The 15,156-nt window shown below is 40.3% G+C and overlaps 1 protein-coding gene across 1 annotated transcript in view; it reads left to right on the top strand.

Moving 5' to 3' along the window:
• The first annotated feature begins 1,876 nt into the window (after positions 1–1,876).
• Positions 1,877–15,156, top strand: part of CFAP58 (cilia and flagella associated protein 58) — a 55,267-nt gene continuing 41,987 nt past the window's right edge. The window contains exons 1-5 of the mRNA XM_009953296.2: positions 1,877–1,933; positions 3,566–3,847; positions 8,864–9,003; positions 11,238–11,394; positions 13,451–13,645. Of these exons, the coding sequence (XP_009951598.2) occupies positions 1,877–1,933; positions 3,566–3,847; positions 8,864–9,003; positions 11,238–11,394; positions 13,451–13,645 (831 nt within the window). The remainder of the gene's footprint in view (positions 1,934–3,565; positions 3,848–8,863; positions 9,004–11,237; positions 11,395–13,450; positions 13,646–15,156) is intronic.

The following is a 15,156-nucleotide window of genomic DNA, read 5'->3' as shown; positions in this document are numbered from 1 at the left end:
GAATTTGAATGGATCTAGGTCAAATAGCACTTGTCATGAAGACCAGCCTATACAGTCACCCTTAGAGGGTCTCACAGGACACAAATCACGAGGAGTTTGAAAAACATAGGATAGATTCATAGAATGGTTTGGGTTGGAAGGGATATTTACAGGTCATCTAGTCTAATGCCCCTGCAATGAGCAGGGACATCTTCAACTTGATCAGGAGGCTCATGGGAATGCCTCAATAAATGGGTATCATTTTCAGACACACAAGTTACACTTGTTACACACAAGTGCAAATATGAACCTAAAGCACAAAGGTAACTGCCTCCCATCATAAGTTTCCACTCCTGTTTTGTTGTTAAAGTACTAAGAAAGAGTATAATAAACATCAAGGTTATATATTTAAGATGTAAATTTGAAGGGTTTTTTTGTTTATAATTTTTTTTTTAACTCTGAGCATAACCCCTTCCTCCAGCAGTATTTTGCTAGCAAAATTAAAATCATACCTTTTGATATTTCTTTACACACACAGCTATTTTGTTTTGAAGCTCTAAAAGTTTGGCCCTCTTGAGAATCTGAAATCCTAGGATCAAGGAATTTATCATGATCATCTTCCTGGTAATTTTATCATATAAGAAACATCAGTAGAAAAGAAAATGAGGAAAAAGTAGAGTTCAAAACTTAGAAAAGGAACTGTATTGGTGTTTTTATTAGAAGTGTGCTTTGAAATGATTGAAACTATGTGTAGGATATTTTGTAAATTAAGTCATACACATAGAGAATACATTATAAAATGTGTATTATTCTCCAGTTCTAATGGTAAAATCAGACCATTTGAAGGCATCCATTTGAAATTGCCTATTTTGCCATGTAATCAGTAAAATGAAGCGCTACAATTCAGGCTTCATTAAACCAGGAAAAGTTTTCCATCACCATTATTAGTTTCAGGTGGTACTTTAAGGTCATAACCAACAACCATTCTGCTAGGGAGCGTATACACGGTGCAATATATTCCCTGCCCTAAAAAGCTATCAGATGAAGCAATTTGTGACCCCACAGAGACAAAAACAACTACTTCAAGGCTTTGCCGGGAGCGGGGCAAGCAGCAGCAGCAGCTGGTCCTTGAGCACACCTCTCGAAGTGCAGGGCCGCTGTCCTGCCTCCCCGCCTTCCACACCGTGGCTCGTACGAAGTCATTCACACGCACAGACGAGCCAGGGCGGACGGTCAGGTGCAATAAAATGGCAGAAGCCAGGCTCCGAATGTGATTTGTGCCCCAAAAGAGCACAAGGCCCCTTTCATCACCTCCCACAGGACCCTGCCTCCCGCCGTGCCGTGAAGGCAGGCCTGGCTGCGCCTCGCTGGCCGGGCTGCTCCCGCGCTGTCATGTCAGAGGGGAAATACCCCTCCGCCTTGGTTAGGAGCCCGAGCGGCTCAATTTCAGCAGCAAGACGGGCGGCTTCGGAAGAAAACCCCGAGGCCGAAGGGAACGGGGGGCGACCGGGGTCTTGTACAAGGCCGCGACGGGCCTCTCCGAGTAGCCTCTGGGTCGGGGGCCTACACAGCGGCGCGGGGCACACGGAGCCCCGGGCCGAAAACGCCCTCCCCGGCCCAAGGGCCGCCACCGCGACCTCAACGGCCCCGAGCGCCCCGCCCCGCCCCGCCGCGCTCCGGCCCCGCCCGCCGCTGTTGCTACGATACGGCGGCGGCCTCTGCACCGCCGTCACTGCACCGGCACCGGCATCGGCACCGGCACACCGCGGCCCGCCGGCAGCATGGCTGAGGTGAGCCCCCTCCCCGCCCCGCCCCTTCCCCGCCTGTTTTTTGGACAGGATGGGCGCTGTACCCCAGAACAAGCCCAACAACATCATCTCTGTATCATCTGCGTACCATGTTTACGTGTCGAGTTACCGTTGTGAGCAGCGCTCAGCTAGACTTTGTGTTGAAAGTACGAGCAATTAGGCTGCTCGTACATAGGCAGTGATAACACTTGAATTTTAGGAACACCCACGGCTTTTAAGATCGTGGGTGTGATGCCAACTCCCGCCCCGTATGCCGTTATTGCTGTTCTTTTAACTCTATTTATGACCACAAACATAAACGAGATCAAAACTGAAGCTTTGATGTTGGAGAGGAGGGTGAAGTGAGAAGAAACCCCAATTCGTTGCCAGGAGTGCCAGAGCAGGTTTGAAGGCGTTACGCACCAAACTTGGGCCATGCCATGCAGACTGCCCTGCCACGCCGACAGGAGCCTGGGGTTTTGTATTCAAAAAATTTGTTTGCTGCTTTCTCACTGAAGTTTCTGACAGAAAAAAATCTCAAATCGGAGCCTGGGCAAGGAGAGGGGATGTGGAGCTGGTGCCTCTGCCTCAATGTGTTGCACGGCCTGACTTTTCTTTCAAGTTGTAAGGGTCTGGTTTTACCCTTTTAATTTCAGGTTTTCCAGGTAGCATGTACTTACATGCTTCTGCCCCCCCCCCCCCCCCCAAAAAAAAAAAAAAACCCAAACGATGAAATGTGTCCATTTGCTCTCAGAATATTTTTTTTTAAAAAAATTTTGAAAATTCTTGCCTTTAAACCATTTATATTCAAATGGTGAGTAGGGGCCTGAACCATTTTTGAAACATTGATTTGCAGGGGGAGATGAGGGCAGATTCTTAAGGTTGTGGGAGCTGTGCATCTCATTGCCTCTCCTCTGGGAGGGGAGCTTGCCGTACATCCATGGCTGGTGCTAACAGGAGAGCTGTTTTGCCATCCAAGTGAGCCCCACCTCTGAGATGCAATCGTAAGGATATACCTAGACTTCACATTGCAGCATAGAGACATTCCGGTCAGTTTTGAGCAACCTTGAGTAACGGCTGCAAAGTATCTGTGATAAATCAGCCCACAGGTTGCTTAGCAGATCAAGCTAACTCCTGAGAAGCAGCCATACTGCCTCCTCTTGGTATGATGTATTCTGTTGAAGTCTAACAGATGCTTATTTTAAGCTGCTTTGAAAAATATCAGTGGAATTTGGTGTCCAGCAACTGAGCTGGCAAAATTTGGCATCAGAACCGAGCCAGATCAAAAATGTCCCCTGTGAAAGGTTTAACGGTAATGTTTCCTGCAGAGGAAGGATTTGCTTGCATTGGCGTTACTGGAGCTCAGACACGCTTATCTGCAAGTGATTTGATGGCACTATCTGCATAGAAAGCATAAACTAATCAGACTTCAGAGTGTAGAGAACTGGGAAGAATTTAGGGTAAAATGCTGGGCTTCCTGAATAGTTGATGTGTTGTTTAAACACTATCACAATGATGATATTTTATAGACCTATCTTTAAAGTAGTTGTGGTACACAATTACAGGAACTCTGACTGTTAAAGCACAAGTTATTTCAGTAAAATCGGGGGAGATCTGTTTGAAAAATAGCCTGCAATGTGCATATCACATGCTGGCAAGAGAACTGTTATTTCAGTAAATTGTGTCATGATTTCTTAGTAGCTGTTACACATTCAGTGTATTGCTTTTTTGTATTCCGAGGTCATAAGTGAGGTGTTGAATTCCTCCTGTTTGTTGATTATCTATCTCATTGCATTCAGGAAAAGTCTGGCGAACCATATCTAGAAGAAAGTGCATTTGAAACAGTGGAAGAAGACTTCCAAGAAGTCATCAATCTACTGAAGGGAGATAAAACTCTGGAAAAATTCCGAATAGAATATGAGAAGCTCCATGCTGTTGTGAAGCAGTCTCATGAAAATGAAAAGCGTCTCACGGAGAAATGCACGAAGCTGGCTGCTGATCTTTTGGTGACCTCATCTAAAGTAGCTGCGCTCACAAAGCTCAGTAAAGATGATGAGGAAACTATATCATCAATGAAGAAGGTAAAGTTTTGAATGGAATTAAATATGATCTGAAATTATTAATGAAAATCATAGTAATAAGAAAAGCGTCTACAAGAACACTTTATTTCATGTAGAGAACTAGCTGGAGGACTAAGTGTAGAGCTGGCATCTCCAGTTCATTCTTTAACCTCTGCTTTGCTACCAATCCCTTTGTTTCCTCAGCCTGGAATTTTATAGGTTCCAGTCAAATTCTGTGTTTATTTGCACTAAACCAACCCCACCAGCTTTCACATAGTCGCCAATACTTTTTGTTTAAGCTTTTCCTCTGTAAAATAGCATGTTTTCAACTTAATATACAGTTTTTGATTAATTAATATTTTTGAAGGGCTGCTTGGATGTTAACTATTGCCAGGACATAAAAAAGGCTACTTACTTACTGAAGTATGGATTGTAGACCAAGGAAGTGTCATCAACTCATATAAATAAATGTTTCATGCTGTTTTTGAAAAGGAATCTTCTGCAGCATTTCAATGTGATTTTACCAATTTACTCTGATGTGTTCTTTGTTATTATTGATTTGAACTCTGTCAAATCAAAGTGCTCGACTCGCTAAAAGCAGTTGATGTATTTAGCCTTACAGTGAGGTTTGAATACGAGAAACCTAAAGCTGCCAAATGATCAGAATATTGTGTTTTGAACTTTTTTCCTTCTGATGGTTTAAAAACTTAGGCTGTGGTACCTAGACAGGCTTTAATTTAGCTTTTAGTTGAGAAACCTCCATGCCTTCCAATAAAGTGTTTTGTTCCAGTAAAATAAATTCAGTGTAACAATCCAGAGTCATCTATGAGCCCTACAGAAATAGAAATTTTTGAAATGAAGTTTCTTGTCCTTAGAATTATGGAGAAATTACACTCAGAGTAAATAGAAGTAGCAGTGCTGTCATCCTATGGGCAGCTTGCAAGCCCATGCTCAAAGCATCCTCAAGGAGGAGGAAAACTGTGTAAAAACCTTGTTGATTTTCACTGCTGCTGATCAAAACCTGGCAGGTCAGTGTCAGGAACTGCAATGATGCTTATAATTTTCTTTCTACAATTACAGCAGTACTCCGAGTGTGAACAGTAGCAGAGGCAATCCAAGATGTTCCCAAGCTGAGGAGATGCTATTGTCAGTAATGTTGTAGAACAGGAGTGGAAGAGTAGGAAAAATAAGAGCCTTTTTAATTTCAGCAGCTAATTTGAAGCTCAGACAAGGTCTGGCTTAACAATACCACCTACTATTGAACCAGCCAAGAGATTTTGTAGTGAAAAAGGTGCTCGACAATATGATCCTATTAGAAATCACGTGCAACGCACATGTGACATTTCCATTCTAGTGGCGTGCTCTGGGCCAAGTAAACTGCACTGAATCTTTTCCAGTTTGGTTGTGAGAATTAGTCTTTCCCTTAAATGTGCAGGAATTATTTGGATGTTGTTTAAATGTTCATGCCGTGTTTTGGGGTTTTGTTGGTGTACTCTTCATATTTCACTTTTTTCTCCTTTCTGAAGGGAAGTTCCTTTTCAGCTGTAGTATTTCACTATAATTTTACTAACATTCAAAAAATGCATTTTACAAGTGCCCAAGGCAAGTGCTGAGGAAAGTTCAAGGGCTAAAATAGCGAAGATGATATTCTTCAGTGCTAAATTAAACAAACAATCTGTTCCACTGTTTCACTGTTTATAAAATATAGGACAATCCTGGTGGGGCTGTTCCTGTGAAAATGATATAATTGCTTCAAATTAAGGCCCTAAATCTTAGTGACTTGATGGGTTGTCAGGGTAACAAGTGTGCAGCCTTCCTCTTCTAGGTCATTGTTTCATATACAAATAAAAGTTGAGAAACAAAATTTTTTCTTCATGTGAAGCCTGGCTGTAATCAGTAGGGTTCCTTTAGGGGCAGGGGTTAACTACACAGATCAGTGACTGATAGGACCCAGGTCAATAATAATCAGTAGCTGTTAACTGCATGATGGTTTTCACTGCTCTGTTTTGTAGTTTTAATAAACTGGACATAATGGTTTACTGTTTACAGCCATATCAAAGGAGCAAAGGGCCAAGCGGAACATGAAGGGAATACAATTCTCTTTTTCATTGATAGGGATACTGATCCACAAGGCCTCTGGAAGAATGCTAGAAGGGGAATTTATAGGAGCTTGTGCTGCCCTGCTTGGAATTACCAAATTTTCCATTTCCAGGGGTATTAATCCAATACACTAAGAAAGCATTTCTGTAATTCTCAGTTTCTGAGCAGTGAAACTGATGTGATCTTTTGGGGTATGTAATGAAAATAAAGTGAGGCAGTCATGCTTTCTGAATTCTGCTTCACAGTTTCCAGAGTTCCAGTACTTCTCCAAAAATTTTTGAATGATTCTAACTGCAAATATCCAGTGTACTTCTGTCTTTAATTATACAACACACTGCAATGCATGTTACCTACCTAACCGTGCACTGCAATTACCCAGTGATGCTGATACATCTTGCTTTCACATCACATTCTTTTAGTTCCCTCTCCACTGAGTAATAAGGTGAATATTTTCTCAGTGAAGGCTTCCACCACCAAAAATTTCCTCCTCTTTACTTTTGAAGTTAAAGGAAGCAATTTGTTGATCCGCTATTCAAAGTCAAAGACGCAAATGAGAAACAATTACAATGAAGCCTGGTTTTCCTGATGCTGAAGTCTGTAGCAAATTTACTTAGATTTTGCTTATTAATGGGGCTATCATCTGTGCCTGCTAACTTTATTGATAAAAATTAGTTTTAGCAATACAAATTCAATACAATTGTTTTTACACATCAAAAGCAAGATAAAGTTCAAAAAGCAGAGCTTAGGGTGACCCAAAGTCACTAATTATCTGAATGACCTCACTAACTTCAGGGGCTAATCTTTGTGAATACTCACCAGAACAAAATACTCACTGAAGCCAGTAAGACCTCTCAGAGGGCATATTGATTTTATTGACCACTTCTATCCCCCAAAATTCCAGTTGTAATGATTTAATTCACCACTTTTAATCACAGTCTAATCAGCCAGCAGGAAGCATTGATTCAAGTAATCAGCTTTAATCTTATTTTCCATTTGCATTTTTCTAGAGAGAGGTTGGTTGCCTCTTACTGGTTCGCAAATCTGAAGCGTGTTTATTTACAGCTATATTTTGTGCTTTTCTGCTAGTCAAGATGATACACTATGTCTTCATGCCCTTATTTCAGCCTAGTGTGGATTTATTTACATTTCATAATTGAACATTTTTATGTAAGATAATAATGAGTGAAAAATTTGTTATTGACTAGATGATACTTTATGTGTGATCTTTGCTGCATTTGAATGGAAGTTAGAACTCAAAATGTAAAAATGTTAAATTGACTTTAAAACAGTTTCAATATTCTTGATACGTAAGTGAAAAGCACATTTTTCAAACTAGATTTTAAGCTACGTAATTTATTAGGTAGTGAAAATACTGTTTCTAGGTAGTGAATTTAATTGATTATAATCTCCTTCAGAATTTCTGAACAAGTAAAGCCCACCATTTAACTCTTCATTAATAGGTTGGGGGGAAAAAAAAAAGAAGAGCAAACGTTCGTGATCTTGAAGTTCCAGATGGTTTCTTGAATTTGGATATGATGAACTAGTTGAATAAATAAAATGAAAATGTATTCCCTCTCCAATTTGAAGAGGCTACAGATGTTACATTTTGTGTCATCTTTTCAGCAAATTCTGGTAGCCTTCTGCTGGTTCAATAGCTCGAGTTTTTTAAACATTTCAATAAATATATTAATATTATACCGTAATATAAGTGTCATCATTTTGAGTTTAATGTTAAACAGTTTTTTTTTTAGAACTAGAGATGTTAATTTCAATGAAGAACTGCTGTAAATAAATTTATATAAATTATTTTATATTCTTCATTGTGCAGGTGTTTTAAATTTTTTTTTTTTCCTTGCCTCACTTTCGTATGATACTAGTAGGAGTTGAAAGGGATATTATGGCCTGATGTAATGATGCTCCTACCTGGCTCTGCTTGGGGACACCCTAGAGCTAATGTGGACCTGCACAGCCACACCTGGAGTCTAACTCTGTACAAGTTCATCAAGTCCAGAACTCCACCAGGAGCCATCTGAGAGAAGGGCATGAGAGGGAGGACATCATGCTGTGATTTGCAGCTCAGGGACTTCTAGTGTCAGAAGTAGTGTCTTCATTATTTACTCAGTCCTTGGGAACTTTTCTTCCAGACCAGTCGCTTTCTGAATTCATGAATATTTATTAGCACAAGATTCCAGAACTGGTAGGAGCTTGGTTTGAACCTGGCAAGGAATAAGCCTGCTGTGTGATTCCTAAGGATCTGATTCAAGGGAGAGAGATGCAGAGGAAGTTAAAAAATGAAGTGAACCCTCCTACCCTATTCTGCTTGTGGATATCAGACCCTGGGCTTGTGAGAGGCACATGAGTCTGTCGTCCAAGTAATTCCACGTGCTGAAATTTGACATGAGAATTGTGGCTTGTCTAAATATATAGTTAAAATCAAAATACACTAGATCCCCAGGGATAAAAATGAACAAAGACGGAGAAAAGCGCAGAGTAACATCTTTTTTTTGCGTCCAAATCAAATTGAATGTTCATTGTCATAACAGCTAATAAGATTATTACAGACATAAGTGTGCAATTTTACATAGATGGTACCTTTGTGGGCACTGAATTTTCAGTAAATTTTTAGATATTACTGGGACTCAGACGACCAAAACCTCATAGAGTGAGATTAGATAATGTTCAGATCTTTGTGTTAAAGAAAATGTGTTTGAGCTTTTGTGGTGTAAATTGACCTAGCCTGAGTGGCTAAAAATGTTTGCTATGACCCTCGTCCAAAAGAAAAGACAACTGGTGAAGAAAACTGTTGTGAATCTAAGCATGAAAAGGCATGAATATCTATTTTCTTAATTAACCAAAATGCAAGGCAATTAATTTTTAATTTGTTGTTCATTTTTAGCCCAATTTAATTTATGTAATTGTTTTCCATTTTGTTGCTAGGAGCTTGAAAAGGCCTGGAAAATGGTGGATACAGCCTATGAAAAGGAACAGAAAGTGAAGCAAACGATTAATTCACTGCAAGAGGAAATTACACGCCTAAATAATTTAGGATCTGGATTGTCCCCGGGACAGGAATACAGGTAAGTTTTCCTCAGGGAGAGGGAAAGCCTGACCTAATTTCCTATCATTGTACACTTTGTTTAGCCATTTAGACACTACAAAGACACTGGAAGACAGAAAGAGAGGTCTTTTCTGCCTTTTACTTTTCTCATGAATGCATGTTTATTGGTCTATGTGTTTATGCAGTGAGCAAGTATAGAATCAGGCTCTGAGTGAGTTCATTCAGCATTGGATTAAGCTGAGACATCAAATAAAAATCAATATTATGCACTTTCTCAGTATCTGTCATATTGTTTTATCTGACTAGCATTTCAACATACTCAGTCTTTGAAAATAGGATCCCGTCAACATTTTTACGTGTGATGGCAGCAGGGTCAAGTAGATAAGCCAAGGAGGCAGAAAACTCGATTTCTCTTCTGTTCCAGCTTTGTTATAAGGCATTATCACTGTCTGTATTCTTGTTTTATTTTATATTTATACATTTTCAAGACTATGGGTGGGTTTTTTTTACTGAATACTTATGCACAGAGGGACCTAGTCTCAGGTGGAGCCTCTAGCTGCTACAGTGTGCAAATAATAATGATCCTCAGGAGCTGCTTAAAAGCCCTCCAAAAGCTAGTGTTTGTAGTATCAGGTCCTCAGACTGTGCTTATGCTGTAAGATTAAGTGTAAACTCAAAAGTATTAAGTATATTCACTCTGTGACCTGTGCACTTTCTATCAAGACTGCTGATGGTTGGCCTGGCTGGTTCTGGTTTGAAATTTTCACACTGCGTAAGGTATTTATTTATATTATGCATTCAGGTTATCTATGGGGCATGCTCATCTCCCCATGCAGTGGTACCCAGGCTGCATAAACAAGACTTGTGTCTGTGAGCAAGGCCTTTAGTGTTCTCAAACACTTCCCCTCCAAGGTATGTGCCAGCACCTAAACCACCTGGATGCATGAGAAGTCCACACCTTCGCCTTTTGTCCCTGAAGTGTTCTTGACCTGTGCAACAGGTTTCCTTGGATCTAGAAGCTTGGTCATTAAGCCTTCCCCTAGCATAACTCTCCCTAAAAGCAGGTCTCTATGCCTGCTTTTTGCATTTTCCTGCAAGAGCCTGAAGCTGTTACTTTGCCAAGACCTCACTCCTGCTCTTTTCAGCTGCTGCCCAGGCTGTTGAGACCTGCCTACTTACAGTTTTTCCTTCTATATTGTCCTCCAGTTCCATGCTTAAATACTCTGTCCAGTGACGAGGCCATGGGACTAGATAGCTCCTTTGCAGGTTTTCAGCCTTATAGGGCTGAAAACTATAGCCTTTTAGAACTATAAGGCTGTTTTTTAAGGTTGAGCTTGAATCCACACTGCTTGGACTTTCTTTCAGACTGTAAATGTGTCCAAACAGGGAGTCTGGTTTATTCTTACATTAGGTGGCTGTACGACATAACCTAGTTAGGTGACCGGTCAGATAAGCTGCAGCGAGACTGGTTACAACAATGCAACATTTTTAGTCCCTGAGTAATTTTGCAATGGGTGGAGAAAAAGGCATTTTGTCCTGGTTTGGCTAGGAAAGAATCACAGCCTTGCCATCTAGGCAGGCTCAAGTCAGCTAGGGCAGCTGACCTGAGTTAGTTATAGGGGCAGCCCATACCATAATGTCATGGTTGTTATAAAAGGGGAAGGTTTGCTGAGGTGAGGGAGCTCCTGTGTGGTTCCTGCTGGGGTTCCTCCTGCTCTTCCTCTGGCTTCTCTCAAGAACTGCTCTCCAATCTATTGTGACGACTGGATATTCATTTGGCTGAGTATTACTCTGTGTATCTTTGTTGGCATTGTGGTGTTTCATTAAACCTGTGGCACTTGCATCCATAGGTCTGCTCTGCTTTTTCCCGATTCCCCTCCCTGGCTGGTGAGGCGTCATCAGGTGATAGAGCAGCTGTTATAGTTTAGCCCTGGGTACAGGCTAAACGTAGACACCCTGCTACTTTTCTGTGAAACTGAAGATTTCTTCAGACCCATGAGGATGTGATATAACAGGAAAGAGTGATTTATTGGGCTAGGTTAGGTTTTAAAGCTACCTATGTCAATGGTGACTACAATTGCAGTAGATAGAGTATATGATTCAATTGACCAGCAGAGCCTTAATCCAAAAGGAGTTTAAAATGGAACAAATTACTTTTAAACTCCTGTTTCTCCCAAAAGATCTTGCTCTGACATAGGAGGAAGAACAGAAATGGCCTGTGACACTGCTTGACTATTATTTCTTTGCTTCCAGTATCCCGGATTTGCTAAAACTTAAAGAAGGCCTAACAAAGGAGCGAAACCAAGTGTTGTCAGATGTCATGAAGTTACGTGAAAGTCTAACTCAAGCCACAGAGCAGCTGCAGGACACAGAAAGGGCAAAAACCAAGGCAGATGAATCCATTATGCAGGTCTGTACAGATCACCAGGTGGTGATTTTAGGCTTTGCCCTGAACCGTTCTCTGGTCTTGCAATTGATCTCCATTGACTAGTGTGCTGCTATCTGTTCTTTCCCATCTCAAATGTTTTCAGGCGTGCTCAGAAAGGAGTCTTTTGTGAATGATTTTTATATTTTTCACTAATTCTACGCTATGTCCTTTGCGAAGTATATGGTCATGTACCAGCTGCTTCCATAGCTTCCCCATACCCTGAATGAGGCCAAGGTTCCTTTGCCTGAATCAGCTCTCACACTGGAGATGTGGAGTTCTGTCTACATTGTGAATCTTTGTGCCTCCAAATAACCACTTAGAACATGACCTGGAATGGAGATCCTAGGTCCCTTGCTGTTGGCAGTGCTTGTCATGTGATGCCATACCACCATTTTAAAGAATTTTTCAAATTCTGACTTAAAAGCTAATTAGGCTGTTTTCTCCCCTACTTCTTATGGGAAGCTTCCAGAACGTCACTTTTCTGATGGTTAGAGACCTCCTACTCTCTTCTTCACACTGATTCCTGCCTACTGTTTTTCAGCTTAAATAACTTCTCACCTTACCAGTGTCTGTAGAAAGCAATCATATTCCATCTCAGCTTTACTTTTTTTTTGTCTTTAAGTCATGTTCTGTTTTTCTAACCACCTGAGTAGACAGTTCTTTACTGATCAATATGTGTAGCTTCCTTTAAATTTGTATAGCAGCTAGAGATACAGAATACTGAGGATTAATAGGATACCCACTGAATGGAGAGAAAGTGGAAAAGGATGGGAGATGGGGTTACAGAACTGATATACCAAATTATAAAAACATAATAATGAGAAATAAAAGAATTTAAAGCAGAATATAAATAGGGACTGGAGCAAGACAACAGAGAGAAAGGAAAAGTAGAAAAGAACACTTAAAGAACAGAGGAGAAATTAAAGCAGTATTTATCTTACAGTTTTTTATTAATCACAAATAGCAAAGTGATGATCAGCCTAGGTTTCATGCACAGAACTGATTTCTAAAGCAGATGGATGCGAATGTATTACAAGAGAATATAAATCTTTGCTTTTCTGACAGCGTTGTGGGCATGGGAGAAAAGAGGGAGGATTAAAACTCCCGTCAAAACTTAATGACTCTTGTCAGCCTTCATCTTCTGATACTCAGGTCATCAGCCCTTAAATTTATGGGATTGTTACAGCATTTGTAACCACCTCCCATTCTCCCAGTATGAAATTGTTCTCCACTTTAGACTGCTTAAATGACAATGTCTTTTTGAAGATCCTGTTGAAGACCCTGTCAGTTCTAGCAACTTTTCATCTATGGGCTCAGAGGGAGAGGAATCTTTAAGTGAAGAATGTCTTTCAATTGCTGGTCCCTGGCTGAACTGAATATTTCCATGTGGATCAGCCCCCTGTGTCTTCTCTCTGCTGATTCTGCTCCATCACATTTTTGGAGGGGGAGAGAGCAGAAGTCACAAGACAGTCTATTAAATATGAGAGAAAACTCTTATTTCAAAGTTCCCGCAGAGGAACTTTGAGAGGAGAAAGATTGAGAGCAGTTGTGAAAATGAACACTGGTCTGACATCTCTCTCATTCCTTTAATATCAATGTAGTAAGTGTTTCTGCTGGTGAGACAGAAAAATCAAAATAAAAATCCTTGCGATACAACATCAAGCCCAAATTAGTTTTAACACTGCATTCAGAAAGTACCACTTCACAAGTAACTTACAACTGAAAATACATTTGTGCCACTGCATCTCTGGAGGAATGCTTTTATGTCTGAACTGTATCAGACCCTTCTGTGTGGGTGAACTGACTGGTGCTCAACAAATTGTTGTCATCAGTAAATAGGTTCCCTCATGTAGGACTTTTTGTTCAACCACTAGAGAACGTATTTACCTCTGAGAAGTTCTGGCGTATTCCATGTAGTAGTGGGTACAGTAGTATAGAAGCCAGTTTTCAAAATCAAGCATAGTAGAAGGAGAGGTGAGAGGCCTTGTTCTCATGAATAGAAGGCATCAGAACTTAACTTTTGTCTTCTCTATTATAGCTTCAGCAAGAAATCCAGCTGCGTAAGAATGAAGTATCACGAGAGGCTCGAAAGAAGGAAAAAGTGGAGAAGGAGCTGAAAAATATTCTAGCTGAACTGGCTAACAAGAAAGCTGAGATCAAGAATTTAGAGCAACATATACAGAGGAACAAAGAGGAACAAATGAAAGTGGAACAGCATCTAAAAGAACAGAAGGTAGGGTACATGGCATGCTGTGTTCATCATGTCTAAGACTAGGGTCAGATGTCAAAATAAGAAGAAAAGGATTTTCCTGAAGGGAGAGAGATTATTTTAAGTCAACAAATTTTAATAAATATTTATTTTTATATAAATGTTACTTTACTAATAAATAAATATGTAAAGCTTCCTGACAGATTTCAGATAGATTTCCTCACAGAAATCAGGAGTGGATCGCAATGATAATGTTAGAAATCATCTTGAAAAGATCACAGCAAATAAGAAAGTCTGTGAAGAGCATGGATGATCTAATGATAGTAACAGGAGACTGCCAGGTTGGACTTCTGACGTGTATTGATAATTTTGCTACTGATTGCCTGCGGTGGCATTGGTAAAGTCATTTTACCTCCAACCCCTTCTTTCTTCTCTGTCACAATAATTTTTATCTACCTCCCAAGCTTGTGGAAGAGTTTCTCTGTAAGGGCAGAGAACTGTCTTCGTAAACCTTTTTGATTTATTTTCCCCATTCTGTTTCTAAAAACTTTATCTGGAAATATCCTAACATAGTGTTCTGCAAGTGTTTGAATTTCAGGTTTTCAGTCCATTTCCCCTGACTTTGAGAAACTCTCAGAGAAAGCAATTTCAGTAAATGGCAGGGGAGATCTCATCGCTGTAAAACAGTCCTACCTCAAGGAAAACTGCTTTGGGAATTGTGTGTATCTTGAAAATTTATGAGTTTTATGGCTATTTCTTCCCTTCAGGTCCCTGAATTTGTGTAGGTAGTGGTCTGCGACAATTTTTTGTCAACATAGTCTTAATAAAATACTTCACAGAAAGATACACTGGTATCACTGATTTGATGCAGCTTTTGAAAGCAGCTCCATGATCTGCCAGGAAAATCACATTGTTTTTAAATAGGGTATCTACATTTCCTGGTTCTGTTACATTCTTCCTTCTCCTTTCTATAGTCCCTTTCAAACTTTAGGGGCATTCAATTGTCCGAACTACTGTGGAAACCAACAGTCTACATAAAGTGCTGTGCCTAGGCTAATTACTTGGACCACTCTATTGTCTTTGCTGCCTGTGCTGTCTTGAAGGTGTCTGTGGAGACCCTGCATTATCTTTTGCAAAAAGTCTGTCCAAAACATAGGCTATCCAACTGTGCAAGAGTCAGTGTAGAGATCTGCAAGAAAAGGTGACTCAGCTATTGCAGTGTCATTGGGTTATTGTTTCTCAGTTGAATTTTTGTTGGCTGTGATGCCTGCTCTTAGTCCACTGAAATTTCTAATAAAATATCCTTGCTTGTGTGACAGTGAAGATGATTTGATACAGCTACTATAGGCTTCATCCCACCCATGTTCAAGTCTCCAAAAGGAATGGCCTGAAATACAGTGTTATCCTGACATTTGCAACACAATAAACAGTATTCCTTGTTTTTTACATTGTCTTTGCTTCTGCATGCATTCATAACAGCAAGATTCCACTCCTCTTCCTTTAATGTTTAAGGGCATAGTACACACTGACTTCAT

Source organism: Leptosomus discolor, chromosome 6, assembly GCF_034619465.1.
Source record: "Leptosomus discolor isolate bLepDis1 chromosome 6, bLepDis1.hap2, whole genome shotgun sequence".
Lineage (NCBI taxonomy): Eukaryota > Metazoa > Chordata > Aves > Leptosomiformes > Leptosomidae > Leptosomus > Leptosomus discolor.
Note: the sequence above shows the minus strand (reverse complement) of the source record. Positions and strands in the feature narration are given on the sequence as shown.